Raw genomic sequence first — 26,232 nt, forward strand, 5'->3', positions numbered from 1 at the left:
ATCAAAAGATATGTGTACTCTTTCCTTCACTATAATTTCTTCCCACATGATTTTTCCTAGTAAGGTTTTAACGAGGCACATTATCTATGGACATCTAAGGGGGAGTGTTATAAATTCATTGAACTAAGTGGATGGTCCATTATTCATGAATTTATATATCCTTATCATGGATATGTATTCCCAAGATTTATCCTTATCTTGGATATGTATGTTCCTAAGGTGACATGAATTTCTCTGGGATAATGATATATTTATTAATTTGGTATTAATTAAAGTGACTTTTGAAGTGATTTCTCTACTTATAAATAGAGGTATCATTCTCCTTGTATGATACAATTGAATAAGAAGAAAAGCTCTCTCTTCCGTCTTACTTCTCTTCTTCTTCTCTTTCTATTATATTATGAGCTTAATTTTATAACACTTATGTTGTTCTTGAGAATTTACATCTGCATTAAATTTTAATGGCTTATTAAATTTTTTGTGTACAATTAAATATCATTATATAAACTGAGATGAAGAAATTGACTAATTGTTGTTTTAAAATGACAGGGGTCTATTTAGAGACATCGTTGATAACTTGATAATGATAAGCATTAGGTGCTGAAACTATTTGATAAATAGGTATGTTTTGTGTTAAAAAATGAGAAACTAATTTTATTTTATAAATAAGATATATATGTTCTTAAATGTATTTACAGAAACTATAAATTAAAGAAATATCTTTTACGGAGTAGAATGACAATTATGAAAATGAGACAACGGAAAATTACTCGAATAACAATTCCATATTGGGAATAAGTAAATAAAAAGCAATGACTAAAACATTAAGGCTAAAATGATAACAAAACTAATAGACCTAAAGTTAAATTATAAGCATTAAGGCGTTCATACTACAATTTATTTATTTATTTCTTAAAGAATAGGACAAGTTACACGATTAGCATATTTATTGATGAAATAAATATGTATTTTTATATTAATATATATACTGTACTACTAATTCACCTACAAAACCCTCCGTCTATCTCTGTCTACAGCTGAAGGAGGCATCACAATTTCGATTTTACAGGTGATTCACTCTCTCTACTTCTCTTCTTTTAAATATTTGTTCGAGTCCCTTCAATTTTTCATTTGGTTAGGTTAATTACCTTCTTGAGGTTTTATTTCATGTTTTCAATTGCAATTTATGTTGAAATCTTTTCTTGGAAATGTTTGTGTGTTTGTGGGGTGGTAAAGAAACTGCATTTTTAATGAAAAATTCAGATTATGTAAAATTCTGTAAAGGGTAAATAAAAAAATTAGAACTTGTGAGTTGTTCCATGTGCAATGATGAAATGTGTCCTTGTAGAGTGATTATAGTTTTCATAATTGTGAATCAATCGCTTGTTGTATGAAAATGTGTTAGGAGTTGGGTCTTTGATAATTAAATGCCTTGCCCGTGTTTTTTTTTAAAAAAAAGTTTCGTGTATAATCCAGACATAGCTAGGCGCAAGCTGAAGATTCTTGCCTATGTTGAGGAAAACTGAATGAACTATTTATGTTCCATTTTGATGTTGGTTACTTGAAGGAGTAGCGATGAATAGTTAATGTGGGGAGCCCATTATCCACTGAGTTCCGAGTTTTATGATACTGGCCCTTGGGGATTTCTCAGTTACTAAAAAATAAGAGAAGTAAATAGGAGTCTTTAAGCAGACTTATGCTTTGAAGCTAGTATACTTGACCTTGCTACAGCCATTTGACGTAGGCTGATACCATGACACTAAATTATCGCTATCATGAGGAGGACATCATTGAACTGTAAGCATTATTGATAACGTGTTGTCATTAGGTGTATATAATTAGAAATTTAGTATATGAAAACTGAAAAGTAATTATGAAAAAGTTTTACATTTGAGTTAGAACTTAAGATGGGTTTGAACTTGATTGACATGGTTTTTAGGCCATATATTCCAGTTGAAATGCATTTTAATTCTTCTCCGTATAGTTGTTTCTTCATATAATTTGATCTTTTGATTTGTACTTTGTGCCAAACCCTGGCAGATTTTGCACTTTCATATCTCTTCTTCTATGTTCAACAATTGTGACAATGTTTTTCACAGTGCATTATTATTTGTATGTTACGAAACAATGGCATCAAAACTGCCGATAGTGAAAGCAAAAGCCGTTGAAGCTTCAAAGTTCTTGACCAAGAATGGATGTGCATACTACAAGCAGATGTTGGAGCAGAACAAACAATACATTCAAGAGCCACCTACTGTGGAGAAATGCCAGCAATTGGCGAAACAAGTGTTCTATACTCGCTTAGCTAGGTTTGTTATTCATCACTTCTATCTTTTTAATGTACAAATACTTTAGTCTTTGTAGGTAGTAAATGATGATTGCTTCAATCTACCTGTCCATTTCTTGAATATTCAATTGGTAATCAGCAGACAACATGGACAGACGTAGGAAATGTTGGGCCTATCTTCTTACTGTTGTCAATGCATGTTATCCATAAGTTGGGTGTAGCTAGGTTACCTTAGGGCTGTAGGGTTTAGACTTCAAACTGCTCATCATCTTGTGGTTGTAGTATTTTTCTTGTTCTATCATTTCATTAGGAACCTTAATGATCCGTCTTTGAGGAATCACTTCTTTATTTAAAAAACTTCCGGGACCCTATACTCTCTAAGTTCCCTTCACAAAAGTTGCTCGAACTTGCATTTGTTGTTGATCTATGTTGCTTGGATCCTCCACAAAAGTCGTCGTGGCTCCCCTATTGGATCCTCCAAAAATGCATAACTATTGGAGGATCCAGCACACACATAACAGCATCTCTTGAGGATCCAAGCAACATAATTGTTGATGACTTCGCAAGGCGATTATCAAATAGAGTATTGCTCTTTGATCTTGTTGCTCTCACTGTCCTGCTTTCTGTGGCATGCTGATTTGTTTGATGATTTTTATACTGGAAAGTGGTGTTGAGAATTTCTCTGTGCCCCAAATATTTCATGTTAATCCATATGCAAAGTATGCTGTTAAACGGGATAGAGGGACTGTCTTTTGGAATTTTCATTGCCAAGAAAATAGAATATTACAGATCACCCAAAAAATGACTGGACCATTTGAATTAGTATCTGCTGTGAGGATTATTTTGGTTTGCTGAGAGCAAGAGTAATTCTGCTGCCATTTGCCGTTGTTATTCGTTGCAAAAAGTGTTATGCTTCTCGTTATATATTATTGGCACATTACTGAATTATGTCGGATCAGAGATATGCTCCTTTTTCTTTCTTGATAGAAAACTTGTTCCATTTATACCTTTTGTTCATCTTGTACTAATGATATCTCTTCTTTTTGGGACAGTATTCCTGGACGTTATCAAGCATTCTGGAAGGAACTTGGTGATGTCAAGAACTTGTGGAAGCACAGACAGGAGCTGAAAATTGAGGATGCTGGCATTGCTGCTCTTTTTGGGCTAGAATGTTTTGCTTGGTTTTGTGCTGGGGAGATTGTAGGTCGAGGGTTCACGATTACTGGTTATTATGTCTAAATCTCTTAAATATTAGGTTTCAAAGGAATGAATTGTATCACTGTCGATAAAAGATCATCCATCTTCAATCTCTAACTTGTGTGGGATAACACATACCAACGAGATACGGATTTTCAAATTTTGATGTTTGGCAAGTAGAGGATGAGTTAGGAGCCTTGTGTTTGCTTCAATAAAGCATGTTGTTTTCATGATTACTGTTTCTTGTTACATAATTAAATCCTTGCAGACAACATTATCACTATAACATTCTTATACCTACAAGGGGTGTGTTGCGATGCAAGGATCACTCTCCCTTCAACTAAAAGTCTCTGATTGAGCTTTTGGAAGGGAGAATTTTGCCTCTCTTAAATGCGTTTTTCCGGCATGAATCTGAATTGGCCGAACAAGACCATCAGCGTTATACTATACGTACCAAAACTGCACAATGACTAATGATGTGTTAATGCTGTTCAATTAAAAAGAAAAAGTTTCATGTTTTGCTTTGTTTATTGAAAGGCACATCTGATGCAAGATTCATCAGCCTTATATTTCTTTCAACTTCATTTAGTTAGTAAAGCCTTATAACTCTATACTTGAGACTCCAAAAATGGACAAAGCTTACCTTGCATTGCATTTCTCTCTACATTGCTTTCATGTCTTGCACCCACGACGAGTATCTTATCAAAGATGCTTTACTGCACTAATTAATTTGTACATACTGTTTCTACAAATGATAAATTTATTGTATAATAGAAGATAATTCGTAGATATACAAAAAAAATAGAAGATATTTTTAATCTCTAAAACTGAAGCCACAAAGATTGTTTCATCTCTGATTTGCTATCTTTCTATGCACAAGTGCTGCCCCAGAAACAGAATACTAGCACCTTCAATAATGTCGAATCCAGTCTCTCTAATAAAAGCATCTTTAGTAGGAAAAACAACTCTTGTAAATTGTTTATAAAATCAAAAAACCTCCAGGCAGCACCATAATATTGCTTTTTGATCTCTGTACTATTTCTGTAAAGGATCTCTCTCTGTCCTCCCTAAAGTATGTTCTTATTAAAAGCCGATACCATCTTTGGCAAAAACAGAAAAACAAATGCTAATACTGATCCGAAAAGCATTTTCATAAAATATTGCATCGGATTATTGTCAACTTCTTCCTCTGTGCCAGTGGACGTTGACATTGCCATTGTCGAGGGCAATGCTTCAATAACAGCATCTGCCAGATCAGTTATAAAAGAGGAGGTGCAATTCAGAGCAGGAACACGACCCCAATTTTCAATTCCCGATTCAAGAGCTAACTCCTTGTATTCCATATCAATCTCTTCAAGAGTCTCTATATGCTCACTCACAAAGCTGAAATTCCAATAGCATGATTACATTAGGTGACATATCAAGAATAAAGCAAGAGATTGTGTTATCTGGCAGACAAGAAAAAAGTAAACATTCATATGAGAAGAGTATCTTAATTGACAACAAAGGCCAAACACTCTTGAAGTGGTTATGATAATTTAAACTCTCATACACAGTGAAACAATTCCAATTTGTACTTCATGATGCCCAATTGCACAGACATTCACAACACACACAACCAAAAGAGCATCAGACATTCACAACACACACAACCAAAAGAGAATCACTTCCTACCAAGTCAACAAAAGCATTGTCCCTTCCAAAATCCCAAAACTAAAATGTATCTCAGAGACAGTTAGCTATTGTCGCTTCAAATTCCCACATCAGTTTTATGAATATGCAGGAGAACCATTACGATAATGCATCTAACTCAACAATTACAAGACACTACAAGTAAGATAAACATCTCACCCCCTTTTTTTTCTTCTGACTAGTCAAAGAGGTTCTCGCGGTTATAGTCACATTATTAAATCTCCAACCTCTCATGCACAAGAGATTAGCATCCATACATGACGATCCTTTCTATAAATTCAAGTTGCCAATTTGTAGCAATAGGACCCATGAGTCATGTGGTCTTCTTGTTACCATCTCCAGCAAATCAGGTCTGGCTAGAAAAACCATAGTAGACTTGAAATAGTTTTCAACAAAATGTGATCATGTTAAACTAGCAAACAGCCCATAGAAAGTCTAACCCAGGTTGTTAATCTAATAAAAAATCACCCAATAAATTGATAGTACCTGAGTTTTGATCCCATGACACCATAACTTATTGAGAAGATAAGTTTCAGCCGCTAGAATGCATACCTTACTGGAACAGCCAACAGAGACTTTACACCTTTCTGTCCAAGCTCAACAAGAACTTCATCAGTGTATGGCTTCAACCATTGGACAGGACCAACTCGGCTCTGGAATGCAAAAGGATAATACTGAATTAATTCACCACGAGGGGAAAGTACCTTCATCCCAATATATTTAGTTTTTGGTATATTCCTTGTATACAGGAACTTCCCCACATCAATGAAATTGCTTTTCTTCATTTTACATATTATAGGGGTAAAATGTGATGAAGGATTATTAACACCGAGTTTGGATAAGAGTTAGGAATATCTGAAATGTAAAAAAGTCTGAAGTTGGTAGAGAAGAAGTCACATAAAATTTGAAATAATACAGGTAAAATTAACATCAATCTGAAATATCGAGGGATGAACCTTTGGCATTTCTGGGGGAAACGTAATATTTTGTGAAACAACAAAATAGAAGTAAATTGGGGAAAAGGGTAGTCAAATTCTGTCTCAAACCCCTACAAACTTCCTCACAAGAAAAGGCTGTTTTAAAAATAGGAGGAAGGAAAAAAAAAGGAGAAAAATATGGAATGATCCGTAAAAGCACAGAGAATTTGGCTAAACTGAACTTTGAGTCATTGCAGCGTGGAAAAATACATTTATTTCCAATATCTAATAAATCACTTAGAGGGCACCATTAGGAAGAGCTGAATGTATATGGTATTGCAGAATTTGGAGAATACAGGTAACACAAAAAGTGATCTGGAGGACTTGAGCTTTAGGAGAAACCTGGTAAGCCAAGGTATGATCATTATTGATTTCTCTAGCTTTCAGCTCTTTCATTATCAAGAAAATGCACTCCTCCATCTGATCTCTATATGGATCACCAGCATTTTCAACATAACTGATTGGCACTCCATGGGCACTAAAGAAAATCATTACCTGAAAATACATCCCTCTTAGAATTGAGTAGGAAATAGTAAAAAATTCCCAGTAATGATAAAGAAAGGTTCATCACCAAACTAAAAGCATAACCATGATGATCAGAAACTGAGGACACCCAAAATAAGATATGCTACCTCCTCAGGCTTAGTGAAATTATGTAACTCCTGCTCAATCAAGTTTGCCATGGACTTGATGTAACCTTGTCGTTGGTACCAGGATTCAATGACTGCAACTGGCAGTCTGGACAGATAAGAGTCTCCTCTGGGAGTGCACAAAAAGTTCAGATATTGATCAGAGACAGGAAAATGTATGTGCATACACTTCAATTTAAGAACATGAGACTCCATAAATGCAGTAACCAAATTGAAAAGAAAAAGAGAGTTACTTGAAAATATTCTGAAGGGCACGGACACTAGAACCAGTTGTAGAGATAGAGTATTGAGGATATAAAGGCAGTACAACAAGCTTTGTAATCCCATCTCTTTTTATCTGCACCACAACAGGGAACTCAAATTCAGATCAAACTTAAGACCTATGAAATTTCCAGCTCACAGGAGAAAAGTGATTCTTAGGTCCATTCAATCCCAACTATTCATTTGGGTGTCCTTGAAAGGATAACTGCTGGCTGGGATCAAGTAGGTGCAGAAAACATGTTCCACCCAAGAATCGGCATATAACTATTTGACTATATTTGTACATAAAAGTAGTGAGGTTGTATTACAAGCTTGTTAAGAAAAACAGAGCACATGACAACGTTTCACTAACCAGAAGCCAAAACTATCTCATCCAGACAAATTAATGAAAAGAAAGCATAATGAATTTTCTTCAGGTAATATTTCCAAACAATGTAATCAGAACACAACACATAATTGCTAAAACTATCAATTCGCTTCTTACAAATGAAAAAGGTGATGATTATCTTCAAAATGTGGCCAGGTTTCAACAAAAAGGGTTACCAATTGTAACATCAGTAAACAATAGTATAGATCACAATTTTTTTGAGGAGGTGTATATATCACTGAATATTCTTAGCTAAATTGATTTAAATAAATGCCAAAATAAAACATTAGCTCCTCATAAATGGAAATTGACAGACAAGTTAGCTTATACTGTACAACATTCTAGTCATGGACTGAGATGGACGTTATCCGGATTTGAAAACCAAAAAAAAAAAAAAGCTATATCTTAACATATTGCAAGGGTAAAAAGGGTTTCATTAAGAGAGTTCCTCAATTTCACAACTTCGATCCAGATTTTGCTTGTAAAAAGCCTTCTATTCCTCCAATTTTAGTTCAATAGTACTTAATAGAACTTTTTTAGTTGAGTAGTAATTTATTTTTATCAGTAAAATGATGAGCAGTACTTATAAACGTTTCTTATAGTTGGGTAGTGCCTTACTTTTCAATAAAAGATGCACATACTAATAAAAATGAGAGTTGGCTTGAATGGTTTGGTCATGTCCTAAGTAGACCTTCTGATGCAATGGGTTCGAGCCTTCGAGGTGTGAAAAAACGTAATGATAATAGGAAGCTATCTCAAAATACCAATAATCTTACAGAATCCATGCAACTTAGAGAAAAATAGAGCACAACGAAAGAAAAGGATCCCTTAGCAGTACCACCCTAGTTGAGATTAAGGCTTAGTCTTCGTCAGGGATTGTATACGTCAATAGAAAATCTAGCAAAATTCACGGCTTAGAGAACCTAATGTATTGAAGATTGGAAGTGGAGCTAAATGGGAATGAAATGGGTAGCAATGATTCATATAATCCCCACTAGCTTGGGATTAAGGCATAATTCTTGTTAAACATAGGGTTTTGTAACAGATCTTATTCTTCTGTTTCACGTACAATATTTACTTTAGGTTTAGACAGTTTACACATGCATGGCTGAAAGCAAATCAAGTCGAAAGAAGCAATATGACATGGCACTTAATTAAGTTATACATGAGTGCAATCCAGTCAATTACTGTTGGGATTAACAAAAGATGGAAGATTTTCTTTGGAGGAGGAGGACGAAATAGGAGATAGGAGGAAATAACACTAAGAACACAAAAACCTTTAGCTCAGTACCCTCCCTAAAACTATATGAAGGGAGGAGGGAGTGAGAGGCCCCTTTCTTCTTATTTATTTCTTTTCTCCTTTCATGTCTTATTTTTTGGGTGAGGAGACGAAGATTCAAATAAAATAGATATCTCCTGATCCATTAAGTAGAAAAATCATCTGTTATGATTGTTTGTAACTTTACCCATTACTCCCTCTGTTTACAAAAAGAATGTCTCATTTCTTTTTTAGTCTGTTTCAAAAAGAATGACCCATTTCCTTTTTTGGCAACACTTTAACTTTAACTTTCCACATGACATGTTTAAGACCACAAGATTAAAGGACATTTTGGTACATTTGACATAACTTTAATTTAGAACCACAAGATTAAAAAGTCTTCTTTCTTTTCTTAAACTCCGTTCCAAGTCAAATTAGGCCATCCTTTTTTAAACGGAGGGAGTATTATTCATCTGCTACTTCCCCAACAAAAAGATTTTCTAAAGCTACCAATAAAAAAGAAGATCTCTACAATCAGGATCCTAGATAATATTGCTTTAGGGTAAGACAAGGTGTGTAATCATAAGAAACTTGAAAGAAATGGAAAAGGAGAAGACCAGATATATTTATATATACCTGTGAAACTACAAGAATAGTAGAGATGAGCTAAACACCATTTTCTATGTAAAGCTCAAAGTCTAAATATGACGATGCAACTCAGAACATAGAACAATTGCAGCGAATATGTAATACAAGTTATATATACAATAGATATAGAATGAAAAAGCATATGGTATACCATTATTTTTGCTCATTATACTGTAGAATACAAGCTGGGATTTGTAGCATATGTGCTACAGAAGATATATTTTATGTCACAAGGAAACAAAATAAGAGAAACTAAGAAACACTGTCAAAGTAGTTGTAAGATGTGTGGTGGATCATATATTTCTACCATTTTTTATCCTACCTTACAGAATTACTCGATTTTTTACTGATTCTTTATTTTTGTTTAGCAGAAAGATTTACAATTTGTGCTTGTTAGTTAGTACTTCTGTGAATTGTGCCCATGTTCAAGCTCTCAAAACAGATTAGACTTATTTGAAAAGTATAAATGAAACTAGTGTTCTAATGACTTGTTGAGATTATCGTGAGCACATGAGAGAAGACACAGACAAGATCAAACAAAAGATCAAGACAAAAAAATGTCAACTGGAAGAACCAAGAGGATGCATTTTGAGCCTACCTGGTGAACAGCTTCCTCGGTGAACGGGTGCCAATACCTCATCGCAACATAGACATTAGCTGGTACTTCCTTTGTTTCTAGTGCAATTTTTAGTACACTAGCCTGCAATGATGAGCTTAAGAGGGTTAACAAGTTGAAAATGACACCAGCATAATGAAGTAGAAAGAATTTTTTAGCACAGAGCACATAAATAAAAAGGGGTTTTCCTATACCTGCTCATCTGTTATTTTTCGTAAAGGAGAACCACCTCCAATTGCAGCATATCCTTCCTTGCTTTTCGGAGCTCGGAGAACAGATATAAGTTGTGCCAATGGGCGCTGGAGAAATCTGAACAATCTGGGTAGACGTATAATGTCCTGCCATGTGAAATTCATACCATTAGCATAAACACAAACAAAGAACGAAATTGCCCAAAATCTCCAGCTTAGGAAAAAAAATGAGTTAAGACTGATTGTTAGCATACAGGATCAGCAAATAAGTTGAACAGAAAAGGCTGGACATCATGAAGTGTGTCTGGCCCTCCAAGATTCAAAAGTAGCACTCCGATCTTTTCTTCAGTTGTCTGGGAAGAAGACTCAACGATGCTCCCCGGAAATGTAGACAATCCAACAGAGCAGAACGTCTTGCCAACTACATCTCTCTTGTGCACTGGGCGATGTAAAGACAATCCCTCAACTACACTGCTTTTTTTGAGAGTGAGTTCAGAAGATAAAATTGTAATCTCCCGCTCATCAGAATTCATTTCTCGCCCACCATGTGAGGAATGGAAAGGAGGCATTAACCTTGTCCGCGAGCAGCATCTGCCAGGATAAAGATTCATTCAGTACATCATTCCGGCATTGAAATTAGCATGGAAATGAAAAATCTATGTCTATCTCCTCATTAAAAAGTTTAGTGCATCATTTTGGCATTGAAATCAGCATGGAAATGAAAAATCTATGTGCATCTCCTCACTAAAAAGTTTCTTTTCTCCACAAGATCTATCGAGTCATCATACTTGATACACTCCCATTATTAGATTGTCATTACAAAGTTATAGAGTAACTTTCTAAATAATGTACGCAAAGCATTTTCCCCATATCATAAGTTGGTATTTGATTATAAAAGAACCAACAACTTCTGCATAACAAATGACCTCATTCACCAGCCAAACCCAAAACATCCTAAACCTTTCATCAAGATTCTGACTTTTTCAAACAGTTATTCATATAATTGATCAAATCAAACGTTACAACAAAGAAAAAAGGAACTGAATTCTTATAAAAACATATAATTGACAATAACAAAATTTAAGAGCAACCCATATGAAAAAAAGAAAGGAATTTCCAAGAAAATGAAAACCCATAAAAGCTTACATGGAAGAGTTAGAAGTGAAACTGGAAAAACTAGAACTTGGAACCTTAGTCGGTTTAAGAAGTCGAGAGATCGTCCCTGTTTCCATGATCTACTATGTGATGATTTTCTTCTATCAAAACTTTCCAAAAAGAGATCTTATTCTAGTTTTTTATGGGTTTGAAAGAAAAATAATACTATTAAATGCAGAAAAAAGTATAGTTTGTGGAAATTTTTGTGAGAAAATTAAAGGGGTTGGCTAAAAAAGTAAAATATTGAGAAGAGTCAAAGAAATATAGGGTTTATGGAAGCTAATTGGATGGAGAGAAATGTATAAATAAAAAAAAGAGGAGAGGAATAACGAAGACGTGTTCATAGCTATTGATGTAGCAACTCACCTAACACCATTTTTCTTCAAACAAAACCGTCAATTGCGACTTCTTTTCTCTTTTGAAGGTGCTATTAAAACTATTCTCTGCCTTTTATATTTTATATATATATATATATATATATATATATATAATATAAATTGATCAACATATTAAGATATCATGAATAAAAGAAAAAATGCATAAGTATCTTTTTAGATTATGATCAAAAAGATCTAAAATAGTATATCTTTGGGTTAAGAGTCAAAGTCATCTAGAGTTTTCACATGAAGCTTTAATAATCCTTCGTCTTTGCAATATTTGTACATTTTTTGTCCTTATTCAAAACTATCTATTTTTTAACATTGATTTTATTCATAATTTATGTATGAAATTTTTAATCATCATTATATATATTTTTAATAGATATAATAACTTCACGTGAGAGATTGTGAGAAGAAAAACACTTTTGAATGAAGACCAAAAGTGCACCAATATTGCAAGCACGAGAGACCGTTAATGCTCCATTTACAAATTGAAGGATGACTTCAAGCCTTAACCCAAAGATGAGGGATTATTTTAAACCTTGTCTCTAATTTTCTGCATCTTTTGTTTCACGTGGCACACTCTGCGATTTCACGCAATTGAGATATGTGGGAGATATTTGAATGCCACGTAAGTAAAAATGTGCACAAAATTACAAAATAATAAGTTCAGGAGTAATAGAACTTCAGTTTAGTTAATGTGTCTCTAGAATTTCAATTCTTCTCTAGGGGATACTTGTGCATTTTTACTGAATAAAAGGATAATATTTTTTAAAAGAATAATTGTAAATACAATATGAAATTTTTTAATTAATATTTCTTTAATTTAATAAAATGAATGATTAATACGATCAACTAATACAGGACGGAAGGAGTATCTTTACATAACACTCTTGGCATAAAATTTGGCATTAGCTATGGATATTTGTGTAAAAATTGAAGTTAAAATGCATTACTTTTGTTTGTCAATTTTATAGTCTCAATTAATATAAGGATAATGCATAAGTACCCCTCAACCTATGCACAAAATCTCAGAGACACACTTATACTATACAAAGGTGCTATTACCCCCTGAACTTATTTTATTAATAATATTCTACCACTTTTTGCCTTACGTGGCACTATCTTGTGGGCCCAATATTGGTTGACTTTTTCTTTCAAACTAGTGTCACGTAGGCCTAAAAGGGATAGAAAATTACTTATAAAATAAGTTCAGGAGGGTAATAGAACCTTAGTATAGTATAAGTATGTCTCTGAAATTTCAGGCATAGATTGAGGGAGTACTTGTGCATTTTCCCAATGATATATATTGGTACTCTTGTATTATCTATGTAATACTAGATAAGCAAGTCCGTGCTTTGCACGGGCCCAACACAATTGATTATGTACCCAAGTTATTTTAGTGGTACATGCAAACATTATCTTCATTACTCATACTTGGATCGTAATTACAAACTTGTTTACAAAAACTATAAAGCTAAAAACTGAATGCATATCCGTCATGATATGAAACTATTTCTATCTGACAAATGTAGCTCGAGATTTATCCAATTGAAGTAGTCCGTAGAATATTATTGTCGCGTCTATTCCTACAACAGTTCAGTCATAATTCTACGGATTCTTCTTGTTTACCATGGTGCACTTCTTGAACTTGGCACAACCATCTTTGCTCTAGATTACAAAGACACCTGCACTGAAAGACGATGGTAGAACACTTGGGTCAGATGTAGGTATATATTATATGTCTTATGAAATTATAAAAAATTACTAACAAAGTTACAAACTATCAGTTGTGACAAATAACACAAAACATGGCCCAAGTGACCCTCTATCTTCATTTCTTAAAAATAACCTGAGATCTATGGGTCTGATAAGGGTATATTAAGTGCATAAGAGCCTCATATCATTCAAAATCAAACGGCTTTGGTCCCCCTCTAATTTCTATTATGTCGAATTTAATTCAATTTTACATTCTTAGAAGGATTCATAGCTATCGAACGTAATTCAAAATATTACTCCTAGAAGAATTCACAACCGCAGATTATAGATTCCCGCAAGAAGAGTATAGATGTTAGCATCATCTACTTTACATCTCAATATAACTACACATAATTGTTATTTTGGGTGACCAATGGCAAGATCATTCACATCCCCGACATGAGCATCAATATCTTCAAACATGATATATGTTATCTTACAAATAAATTTTGTTGATATTTAAGCATGCCATAACATTCTAACCCAAAATCTCAAATAACTAGATGTATTGAGCTTTCCAACAGACCATTTATTTTCTTGATAAGTGAGAGTTTTATAAAGATGATCAAGATGACAAAGCGAAAGAAAATTCTTTAACTCACAACACAAAATCAGGGGACCTAAACCATACAAATATTCATGAAATTTGTAGTGCTTCACCATAAATTGTACTATTATACATCTATAACTTCGAGTAACATATCAGTTCAGTTATAAATCAATCATTCAACCTCATCATTCTCACAATGTTAATTATTATATAGTATTAATGCTTAGTAAATTGTAGAATTGGTGCCCCAAATCTTAAAGTTCTTAGACTATGGCACTTCTGAAAAAGTGACTTTTGTTAATATGTAATTTTCGAAATACAGAAAATACTGCTAATTATTATTACTGACATTGTATATAGGGATTTGAAAGTAAGTGATTTTTAGCCTAGCTTGCACATGACAAATCAAAGATATAAATAAATCTAAAATAACTAAGTCAAGAGTACAAGCATGTTTGTGTTCTTTTCTTTTTTTCTTTCCTAAAAGGTGCTCATAGTTGAGTATCATCTTCAACTTCAGATATGTGCTATTTTAGCAGCATATAAGTGAAGCTCACAGAAACTAAAACCGTTAGCCGATTTTGATGGTCTAATGGATACAACATCCTGATTCTTTCAGAAGTTCACAAAGTTCTTATTCAAATAAATAAAGCTACATTTTTCACAAAGTACAATCTTCAAGAAAATGACTTTATCAAACAAACTAAATAAATTACGGCTAAATAAAAAGCTTTAAACCTAAACCCAAGATAAAAGGCATGTAATTTGAAGTTCCTGTTAAATGGAATGTAGCTTATTGACTGCTGTGTGCATACTTTGAAGGGAAATGAACAAGAAAGCCTTGAAGGTCTGAAAAATATGTTCATATCAGGGTCTTCGATTTCTAGAGACTTTTGGTACACTTATAAGGAGTTATTAGTATAGGTGTTTGAGAGTTTTTTTAGAGAACCTTTTATTTCTTGCTTATCTTTGGTTGTGTAGGAGTGTACAATTTCTTTAATTTTTCTAAGACAATGTTAATCCTATCCAAATAATGTATGTTACTAAAGTAAATAAAATCAATATAAATTAAAATTCAAGAAAGTCGGAATGTCTTCCTATCACCATAACCTTAAAGAGCCAAGGGGATGGGTTTCTTCATAGTAAATTGCAATTCTCCATCCATCACGATTGAAGAATAGATTGCATTCAATTGTTACCTAATTCTACAAATACCAATAAAAGTATTTCACTATAACCAACAAAAGGTATAATATCATCCACTAATTTTTTATTCAACAATATGATGAGAAGTATAATACAAACGAAAATTGTATTCAGTTCACTAATTGACAATATCCACACAACACTATTAAATACTGAACGACACCCATATATTTTACGAGCAGTTAAGAGACTTTGATTAACAAATGATGGGTAGATGTAGAAGTTAAAATACAGTGACAACAACACCTGAAACAGCTACAGTACAAGTAGCGTGGTTGTTATCGCTGATTGTCAGTACCAGAGTTTGATGGAGAATAAGTGGGAATGCTCTCCATCAGCGGTTTATTGGTGAAGATTCTCAACTTTTTTCACTTGAGAGAGAGTTTTGGAAGATTTCGCGGACAATATCGAGTAACACAACTTCACCTTTTCATATGCTTTTAAGCTACACTTATGGGGGTGTTGGATACGGAGAAAACATTTCAATTTTACTGTTTCATTCCAAAATTTAGATGGGTAATTGAATCCAGACTACCATGTTTGATAACTCATCCATAACCTCTAGCAATTGATATGGGGTGTATGCTTATGAATAAACAAACACAATTGTGAACTCTTTAGTAGATCAGCCAGTAATTAGTAATATATATTATTTTCTTCTAAATAAATCAACAATTACATCAGTCATGTAGTTCAGTCGTAAATTTGGAAGAGAGCATACCTGGAATTATGAAGACTTGTGAATCGATTTACTGAAGTTGGAACAAAAGGGATGGAATAAAGGGTGCTTTTTTGCCGAGTGTTTGTGCTTGGAAAATGAGTTAGAAATCTGTTGTTTGGAGTGTGAAAGACGGCAGACGGATGGTTCTAGAAGATGGAAGATCGATGGGTATTTGGAATTGAAATCCGTTCATTTGTTAGTGTGAAATTACAGTGTTACCCTTGATGGAAGATCGATGGGTCCAGAAATCTGCATTTGAAATTGAAATCTGTATATTTATTAGTGTGAAATTACAGTGTTGCCCTTGATGGAAGATCGATGGTCCAAAAATCTGCATTTGGAATTGAAATCTATCCATTTATTAGTGTGAAATTACAGTGTTGCCCTTGATCGCCTCCTCAACGTATAATATCATAAGTTGGTAGAAAATGATTGGCAAGGCATCTGAACTAATCATGTGAGCGGTTAGACACTTCACATGTTATAACTTGCTCTATCGATAAATAGTTGTCCACTATTGATTTAGCATATTCTTAAAGAAATAATAAAAGTAATTTTATTATTTTATTTTTATTAAATTTAATTCTTTTAATATGTATTAGATGTTAAATAATATTTAATAGCAATAATAAAATAGATAAAAAAAATAAATTATCTTTTAATTTTTTAAACTGAACAAATATTGTTGAACAATTATTTTTAATATAGTAAATAACTATTATCGAACATGAAGAATATACAATAGATACTTGTATCCAAACTTGTGATATTTCCAACAATTGAGCTATAAATGTAGTTGTCATTCCATTTTAATTAAAAAAAATTGACTCTTTCTAAAAATTTATTACAATTATTCAACACTATGAGATAGAAAAAAATTGACTCTTTGTAAATGACAAGTAAATCACCAAGCTTTTAAAGTATATTGTCTTTGATTGAGAATTAATAGGGCTTGCTAGTGTTATATTATTTGGATCACGTGTATATTTAATAGGTGTTATAGGCCGATCAAATAAAAAAATAATATTCTCTCCGTTTAAAAAAGAATGACCTTTTTTTTGTCTGTTTTAAAATGAATGACATCTTTCTTTTTTTTGTAACGTTTTAAAATCAGCTTTCTACCAGGAGCGATTCAAGCATATTAATGGCCTAAAACAAAAATCAAACGGGGCCTTTAAATTTGAATTTATCAATAACTTTTATATAATTGATTTCTTCTAATTTTCAATTGATAATATAATCATTCTTATTTTAAATTATTTTTAATGAGATATAGTACTCCAAATATGTCAAATTTCTTCTAATAATTTCTTCATTTTCATGAAAAGTTTACTTTTTCTACAAATATTATTCAATATTTATTAAAAGAAATAATAACTTTTAACCTATTATTATTAAAAATGAGACCCCTTAAATTTGGGGGTCTAAGGCGTATGTCTTTTTTTAACACTGTCGAGACACCCCTGCTTTCTAAGTGACATGTTTAAGGCCACAAGATCAAAGGGTAATTTTGTACATTTAACATAATTTTAATTTAGAACCACGAGATACAAAAGTCTTCTCTATAATCTTAGACTCCGTGCCAAGTCAAATCAGGTTATTCTTTTTTAAACGGAGAGAATAATATTATTACAAAAAATATGAAATGAACCTCACTAAATCAATGTCTCAAATTTTTACTAACTCGGAAAAAATAAGAGAAGAAAACTAATCAAAATCAATAGATATATGTAAATACAACAAATATTGAGGGAGACAAATGGGAAAAAATTCAAAGCAATGCAAGATGATATTTAATTGTCATGATAAAATTTAGCAGAATTCTTAAAGAAAAAAAAGTAATAAGGAGAATTATTTGACCAATAATATATCTCTTATTAATTCTTTAATTTCTATCTATATATGTGTCTGATGTCTCTTAACTCTAGAATAATTAATGTTAAATGACAAAAAAAAAAATTAAAAAAAAGTCAATTCTCTCTTAATTGTTAAAATTGGCAGCTAGAGTACTTTGAACAAACATTTTTGGTATACAATATCAAGCTCTAATTGTGTGACCGCACATTAATAATTTTTTATAAAAAAAGTAGTCACTGCTACCACTAATTTAATAATTGCTTGTGCTAAATTAGGTACTTAATTGATAGTTAGGTTAAAAGAGTTAGTTAGATGGCACAATGGTCACTCTCGTTAATTTTTTTAAAGAGATTTTGAAATCAATTCGTAAAAGTCTAAATGAATTTGGCCAATCATTTATTTCAGGGATTAATTTGATAACCCTAGTCAAATTAACATAAGTGTACAAATATTCATTTTTGGGATCGATATTTAACTAATGCATGTCTTAATAGAATTATTTACTTTTACAAATTTATCCCTTTTTGAAAATAGTTTAAACTTACTCAATTGAGGTTAAAATTTTGCACTTGAAATATATACATATAAAAGTTGTCTCAAAATCTCAAACATGTGTAATGTTTTGTCAAATTAATTCAAACTTACTCTAAATTCACTCGATTTTTTTTTTTAAAAAAAAATTGGTGTCATAACGAATAAATATTAATCAGTAATATATAAAAAACAACAAAAAAGATCTAGTAAGATCATTTAACACTATTTTTATTATTTAAAGTATGTAGGAGTTCCATCTTACACAAATGAAGCACATGCTTAAAATGACTAAGATTTTATGTGATTAAATGCATAAGCAAAGTTCCTGACAATTTGATATTTGTGTAGAATGAAAAAAAATAGAAATATACAAACTGCAGCCTCAGTATTAAATTCAAATGCAACTATAACTATAAAACACAAGTATCAAAATTATAGCTATCTAGCCTCATTATGTCTTTATGTTTGTCATTTCTAAAATTCTCTCGGTACTTAAATGGGACAATGAAATAGGACAACTCATGATAGGAGCGAAGCTACAGTCTTGTAAGGGTGGTCAGATGGACATCCTTCGTCAGAAAATTATATATCTTTGAAGTATTGAAAATGGCACACAACTATGTCTCATCCACCTATTAGCTTCAAAATATCCTTCCCATCCACCAATTGGTTCACAAATACCCTCCCCATCCACCTTTGGATTCAATTTTAGCCACTTTATCAATGAGGCACCATTTAAAGTAATTAAATAATCATTTTAATTACGTGTCTTTCAATCATTGGTTGCAAATTAATTATTTAATATAATTTCTAGTTTTAAATAAACCCGCCCCAATACTTATTAAATCCGCCCGATCCAATACAAAAAACCCGTCTAATTAAAATAACCCTAAAACCTTGTTCCCAAATAAACAATCCATTTCCCAACTAAGTTCTTGAATCAATGAAAGTTGGATGCTTTATTAGTATTCTTCCAACAAATTTGTGTGCATTTGTTAAAGAGAGTATTAACGTATTCATTCTATTAATCTCCATCCCTCTCTCACACACATTGGACATACACGGTAGAGATGAATAATTAAACGTTTTAATGTAATAAATCAGTGGAAGATTGCTTTGTTGTTTCTCCAAGAATAAGGTGTAAAAGATGATATTGGATCAATTACTTACTAAATCTTATTTACCAATATAAAGATTTGAGAAGTTTAATTTGAAGTCCTAAAATATTTCACATCCAACTATCGTTGATCAAGAACTTGGTTGGGGGAAGTGATTTGGCAACAAAGGTTTTAGGGTTGTTTTTAATTAGATGGGTTCTTTGTATTGGGTCGGCGGTTTAATAAGTATTGGGACGGGTTTGGTTTAAAATGGATGGGTTTAAAATTATATTAAATAATTTAATTGCAACCAATAGTTGAATGTCACATAAATAAAAGGATTATTTAATTAAAATATTTTAAATGGTGCTCCATGAGATAGTTGTGTACCATTTTCAATACTTCAAGGATATTTTAGTCTCTTTTCCGAACGTAAAATACAGTCTAATATCTTGATATGTTATAAATTGAACACTCTTCACACAATAAAGGGAGATAGTCTAGTGGATTGGTAAAAAAAATGTTGTGTAACCAATCTGCTAAAAAAAATTATCGACTCTTTAAAGATTGAACACTCGAGGAAATTTCCGACTCTGTCGCTGCCTCATGACATTTACTGTGAAATCACATATGTAGGATTGTAGATATTCAAATTCCAACAAATTGACTGAACTCAACTACAATTTCCATGATATAGTTTCGAAATTGATTCAATTGTTTTTGCAACAGCCATGGATTATGAGTCTGCTACATTTCCCAGGAGAAGAAACATAGATGATCTTCAGGTATTCTAAACAACACATTGCAAAATTCAGTAGGACGAAAGGGTTAGCTTGTATGTAATTATCATCCATCAGGCAATTTGGCCTTCATTTCATAAACCAGGCAAAGGATACTGGGACGTCAAAGCTTCGACTCTTTTTTGCAAGTCCAACACCTTATCCATCAAACTAAAATCTGGGGATGTAACAACCTTCATGAAATCTTGGAGTTTGGTAGTAGAGACGGACTTCTTGGCTTCAAGGGTAATTTGCACACCCTCGTGAATAAAATCTGCAACTGATACAAATTCCTTCTCTGTAAAACCTCGAGTGGTCATGGCTGGTGAGCCTATGCGGATGCCACCCGGTACTAGTGCGCTTTTATCACCTACAATTTTGATTTTGACGGTGTAAATGAAAAAAGAACATTAAGAAAATGATGAACTGCGTAAAAGCTTCACTCACCAGGCACTGAATTCTTATTGAGAGTGATTGATGCCATGTCGAGTATTTTCTCCACTCTAGCACCATCAATTCCCTAATTGACAAATGAACACGGTTGACCTATGCTGGTTACTTTAAACAAACTAGTATATAGATCGTTGTTGTTGTTAGTATAATTTGTTTTTGTTTACCAACAAAATATAAGTCCATCCCAGCTACACAATAAAAGGGAAACAGAAGGCATAATTGAGAAAACTCACCATGGGCCGCAAATCCACAAGAACCAAATGATTGTCGCTCCCTCCTGAGACCAGCTTGTAGCCTAATTCCATTAATCGGCTTGCAAGAGCTCTACAGTTGGCAACCACCTACAAGATAAATATTAAATGAAGTCAAATTCTAAGAGATGGTGCCCGTGTTTGGGTAAAGAAGCCATAATTCTTACCTGGTTCTGATAAACCTTAAATTCAGGTGATTTGGCATGCTTCAAGCAAACAGCTAGTCCTCCAATTGTGTGATTATGAGGACCACCCTTCAAAGAAAAACAATAATATTGATAGATCAATTCACGGAATCTAGATTATATTACAGAGTCCAAAAGAGAACACTGTTCTTTCTCTGGTAAGATACTAGCAATCAAGGAAGAAATTTCATAAAACAAAAGGAGCAACATGGACAGTCAAAAGGAAAATGAACTGACCTGCAAACCAGGAAAAACAGCATTGTTTATGGCAGATTCAAGATCCATTCCCAGAACTGGATCTTTTTTGAAGAAGATCATTCCACCTCTAGGACCTCTAAGAGACTGAACAGACAAGTCAAAGTTAGGCATAGTTAATCAGATATAATATAATATTAATCGGTAACTACTAAAACATTTGAGTTTAAAGATGAGGAGTTAGTAGCCTTCCCAAAGTTCCTCTATCTACTGTATACTCTCTTATATCTTACTTTGAAAAATTGCTAAGGAAAATGAGACTTGATGCATGTAGGAGATCTAACAGAAGAAGCGCATTGGCAAGATAGAGAAGTGCAATGAAAATATAACTGGTATGACTATTTAGCTTTCTTTTAAGGAGCGGGGAAGGGAGGGATATACTGAGAACAAAAGTATTAGCTTGGCAAGAAATTACAGTACCTTGTGAGTAGTAGTAGTAACAATGTCACAGTATTCAAATGGATTAGCAAGTACAGAAGCAGCTACAAGCCCACTGATATGAGCCATATCCATCATTAGGAAAGCTCCAACAGCATCTGCTATCTACCAGGATATACCAGAAACATAATATTAGATACCAAACACAGAAAACAGAAAGAAGATGTTAACACGTAGAGATCCAGTTATTATATAATTGTACCTTTCTCAAACGAGGATAATCAAAATCACGCGGATATGCACTTGCACCAGCAATAATAAGCTTTGGGCGAAAAAGATTCGCTGTTTTCTCAAGCATTTCATAATCGAGAATACCTGTGTAGAATTAAAACAGACTTCCAATCAGCTGAACAGTCCAAATGCAACATGTTAAAGTGGCCCTCTGTTGTTACCTGTAGATTCATCAAGTCGATAAGGCATGGATTCAAAGTAAATCGAGGTGCCTGAAACCCGTCTTTTTGGAGTCATAAATCCATGGGACAAGTGGCCACCATGAGGTAAGTCCAATCCCTAAGGTACAAATCACACAATATAAATGTCAGTCCATGCAACTACTAAAAGACCAATAATAAGAAAACTGTTTACTAGTTATAACTAACCATAATCCGGTCGTGTGGATTAAGAACCGCTGTGTAAACTGCAAAATTTGCCGGAGAGCCAGATAATGGTTGAACATTCACACCCCATTGTTTTCCATCTAAGCTAAAGGCAGCCAATGCTCTTTCTTGACAGAGAGTTTCCAACTCATCGATGTATTCATTCCCACCATAATATCTGATACAATCAAGTACTAGAAAATTGACATTAACAAGCTATATAAGAGAAGATAAATTTTCTGTAGGGAGGAAAAATCTATGATCAATATCTTCACCTTTTGCCTGGAAGCCCTTCAGAATATTTGTTGGTAAGGCAAGAACCAACTGCTTCCATCACTGCTCGAGATGTGAAATTCTCAGAGGCAATAAGTTCTAAGCTCCTAAACTGACGCTGCTTCTCTTTGTCAATAATAGTACGAACATCAGGATCAGCTTCATGCAACCCATAGTCTTCAAAGCTGCTCCCAGCACCTAGAGAATGCAGCAGACACCAATGAGTAAATGAAGAAAGTCTAAAAAGTAAATATCATCATACACGTTCACGAGGGATATGTAACCACCAGCAATGGATTAAGTCCCAGTTAGTTTTTACATTCCTCGTCCATCATAATTGAATTCCGTACCCATTAGTTTTTACATCTCCGCTGGGAAATGAAAAACAAAGTAAAATGTATAACCAGAATCAGTTCTGACATCAATTATAGTCTCTGCATTTTGTTCCTAGGAGCTGTATAACAAGGTGGATGACTCTTCATATCTCTCGTTGGTAAATGATTGTAATAATTTACAATTTACCCCTATATAAATATTAAATTAAATATTAGTGCCTTTGCCCTTCAGCCTTCAATTCACACTTCACATTAACTTTGAATTCAAAACATCACATTGTACAAAATGTCAAAACCTATTACTTTCATGAGAATAAGAAAACTTCTTTTCAGGTAAGTTATTACTACTGAATCTGTTTTATGAGCCTTCTCTAAAGTTACACTATTGTATGGAGAAGTCATATATTTGTTTTATGAACATTGCATTTTCTTATGGTTAAATCGAAAATCAAACCATGAAAATCAAAAACTAATAAACTGAAAACAGATAAAACATATCTTTATTAGTTTACTGTATTTGAAACCGAAAACCCGATAAACCCATGATACATAAAACCAAACCAAACTCACCAATGCTAACTCTCCTAGGACTCCTCATAAAAAACATAATCAAGGATCCATCAACCACCATTTGTACTAAAGGAGAATCTGACCAAACCAAAAAAAAACCTCTTCCCCCAATAAAAAACAGATTTTTATACATCCAAAAATAGTTATAAAGAACATTTTTCATATACATATACTATATAGAACATAACAACAAAATTTACAAATTACCTTCAGGAGCAGAAGAAGTAGGCCTTTCTGTTATCAAGCTCCATTCAGTTGGAGTTGCTCTACAGGGCTTGACAGAGCATAACTTTACCCGACTCGAATTTACATTAATACCAGCAACCCCTTTTGAAGGAAAAGCTGACCCTTTAACCCAAACAGGCTGCTGAAGAGAACTCATAACCGCAGCTCCACAACAAGCTTCCATGATGCAACTAATTAACAGCAACCCTTCAATTCAAAATTCAGTTTTCTGCAAATAGGAAGAAGAAAAAGATTGTAACTAGGAAACAGGGGATTCAACTGAAGATTTTTTACAAGAATTATAAATCGTTTAACCTTATTGAAATTTCACTAGATTTTCAGTTTTGCGTTTGTAGAACTCTGGGAATATATAGGAACAACACAAGGTGAAGAAAAAGAACCCTAGCTTGGAAATTCGCGCGCCGCTCATGCACTAATATCTCGAATATGTTTCATTCATTTCAATTCAATCATATATTTTATTTATTTTAATACTTTTTAAATTTCCTTTTTTAAAATATATTATTTTAAAATTATTAAATTAAAAGACATTTTCAAAGGATAAACAAACCTGCAATTACTATCTCTTTAGGTGCACACAACGTAAAAACTATGCTCCTATACAATAACTCTCACAAAACACATAGGAGAAGTGATCTCACTAAGCAAGTGTGACGCATTCAGCTCGACCTAGAAAGTAAGAAGTTTCGAACGTGAGACCTCTAACATGAAAAAATGAATGCTTGATATCTTTTGTGTATTTTTACAATTGCAAAGTTTAACAAACGGAAAATGAGTTGGGATAAGCTCGTAACCCTAATCCAAACACTTTTAGAAAGATAAAGAGCACATTCTCGCTGCAGGAAACAAATGCCACACTTAGAAAACATCCCTCCAAATCCACCAGATCCATCTGATAGCAGCGAGATAATAGTAGATCCAGTACCCTCAAATACCCCCCCAGGAATCCCCGTCCTTCATAAATGCCCTTATTAAACCAGTCTACATGCCAAGCACTGATCCGATTATGGATATTGATACTGATGATACTCATGCGGGGAAGGGACCCACAAGCAATCAATAGACACCATTATTGACCAAGGCTACCACGCAAGAAATCAACTATATCTCTCTTCGGAAGAAAGAATAAGGATCCAAAAACTGTGGTCTTTCTTCGTTATTATCAAACTGATGGAAAGAAAGATAAGTCATGACCATTTTAAAATTGACAAAAATCTAGTGCTCATCCGAGAAGATAATACTCATTGATCTAAATGACTACTACATGGTTAAATTCCTCAAAGAGGAAAACATGCATCTTGCCTTAAGAATGGACCATGGTTCATTAATGGGTTCTTTTCTATCCATAAAAAAATGGGACCCCAACTTCGTCGCATTTGAGGTGGACGAAACCTACTCTGCCATTTGGAGACGTCTTCCCGAGCTGCCAACAAAGTACTATTGTCATACAATCTTAGCAAAATTTGGACAAAGCTTGTTAGATTGGTGAAAACTGACATCTACACATCCTCGACACTTAGAGGGCGATATCCATGAATCTGTATTGAAGTACCTGTTAGGATACCGTTTAAACAACATATCTTTATTGACCATCTCAAGAAAAAGGTAGTGTGTGAGGGTGCGGACATTCTGTGCAAGATTTGTAAACTTCAAAAAGGGCAGGATGAATCAAGCACAAAAACCCCATGCCACCACTCCACAATCATTGGTAAGTGAAGGTATTAACGTCAAATTATCTCACTCAACTACCTGTAAGTTTATTAAATCTCAAATTTATAAGTACGTTGAAAACTCACATTTAAAAGTTTCCTGCACTATTGGGGACCTAACCAGTACTTCAAATCGCTATAATAACTTGTACCCACCGGATGTGAGGATAGATTTGACGCTAGTAATGATGACAAAACAACTGCTCTAAACCCAAGACATGCCACTACCTTTATTGAAGATTCGGTTGAGGACCAAACACCTCACACGCCTCCTAAAATCTACTCCCTACACCCTACTACTACTGACCTAGTAGTTTCCCCTTCAACTTCCCCAAATAATAACTCCAAAAGTAACCTTTTTGATGTGGTAACCCCTTAGCCATGTATTTAGACAACTCACGCCTCTAGTTGGCGTATCTAAGAGAGCAACTATCAAAGATTTTTTAACCCTTATTTCTAAGGGTTAACATTGACCCCACAAGAACTTTTACCCTTTAAGGAATACCGACCAACACTAATAATTCTTTTATTAATAGTTCCTAAGTACCTAAAGTCTCAGATAATAAAGTTATTACCTCAACACCTTTACAAACTTCTTCTCTATATAAAAATGGCCAGAACATTACTCTCATCCTTTCTACGATGATAACGAACAACCATTTGAACAACCCAGATACTCCTACTGTTCTGAAAATGAACCAAAATACTCTGATACAACTCTTTCGGGTGAACTCATAACT

General features: G+C 33.5%; 3 protein-coding genes across 5 annotated transcripts; 1 reads left to right on the forward strand and 2 right to left on the reverse strand.

Moving 5' to 3' along the window:
* The first annotated feature begins 644 nt into the window (after positions 1 to 644).
* LOC101262838 (uncharacterized) lies at positions 645 to 3,717 on the forward strand. The gene is made up of 3 exons (XM_004245063.5): positions 645 to 1,069; positions 2,100 to 2,309; positions 3,340 to 3,717. Exons 2-3 carry the CDS (start codon positions 2,128 to 2,130, stop codon positions 3,524 to 3,526), a joined length of 369 nt encoding a protein of 122 aa, XP_004245111.1. The 5' UTR covers positions 645 to 1,069; positions 2,100 to 2,127; the 3' UTR covers positions 3,527 to 3,717.
* A 509-nt stretch (positions 3,718 to 4,226) lies between these two features.
* LOC101263738 (ferrochelatase-2, chloroplastic-like) lies at positions 4,227 to 11,806 on the reverse strand. 3 transcript variants are annotated; one of them, XR_742817.4, is made up of 10 exons: positions 11,291 to 11,739; positions 10,399 to 10,735; positions 10,148 to 10,291; positions 9,936 to 10,037; positions 7,037 to 7,140; positions 6,786 to 6,912; positions 6,496 to 6,648; positions 5,729 to 5,829; positions 5,336 to 5,528; positions 4,227 to 4,867 (listed from the first exon to the last, which is right to left on the reverse strand). XR_742817.4 is itself a non-coding variant. In XM_010326742.2 (9 exons), the coding sequence occupies exons 2-9, from the start codon at positions 10,711 to 10,713 to the stop codon at positions 4,552 to 4,554; spliced, it is 1,362 nt and encodes a 453-aa protein (XP_010325044.1). In that variant the 5' UTR covers positions 10,714 to 10,735; positions 11,666 to 11,806; the 3' UTR covers positions 4,227 to 4,551. The 3 variants fall into 3 exon arrangements, 2 of the variants coding, with proteins under 2 accessions (XP_010325044.1, XP_004245114.1); XM_010326742.2 differs by lacking the exon at positions 5,336 to 5,528 and having other exon boundaries at positions 11,666 to 11,806; XM_004245066.3 differs by lacking the exon at positions 5,336 to 5,528.
* Positions 11,807 to 20,014: 8,208 nt separating this feature from the next.
* On the reverse strand, positions 20,015 to 24,236 carry LOC101263138 (serine hydroxymethyltransferase 3, chloroplastic). The gene is made up of 12 exons (XM_004245064.4): positions 24,078 to 24,236; positions 23,745 to 23,991; positions 22,635 to 22,830; positions 22,363 to 22,537; positions 22,156 to 22,273; positions 21,966 to 22,078; positions 21,746 to 21,868; positions 21,308 to 21,412; positions 21,053 to 21,139; positions 20,868 to 20,975; positions 20,629 to 20,701; positions 20,015 to 20,551 (listed from the first exon to the last, which is right to left on the reverse strand). Exons 2-12 carry the CDS (start codon positions 23,944 to 23,946, stop codon positions 20,277 to 20,279), a joined length of 1,575 nt encoding a protein of 524 aa, XP_004245112.1. The 5' UTR covers positions 23,947 to 23,991; positions 24,078 to 24,236; the 3' UTR covers positions 20,015 to 20,276.
* Between the last annotated feature and the right edge of the window lie 1,996 nt (positions 24,237 to 26,232).

The sequence above is a fragment of the Solanum lycopersicum genome, chromosome 8, assembly GCF_036512215.1.
Source record: "Solanum lycopersicum chromosome 8, SLM_r2.1".
Classification (NCBI taxonomy): Eukaryota; Viridiplantae; Streptophyta; class Magnoliopsida; order Solanales; family Solanaceae; genus Solanum; species Solanum lycopersicum.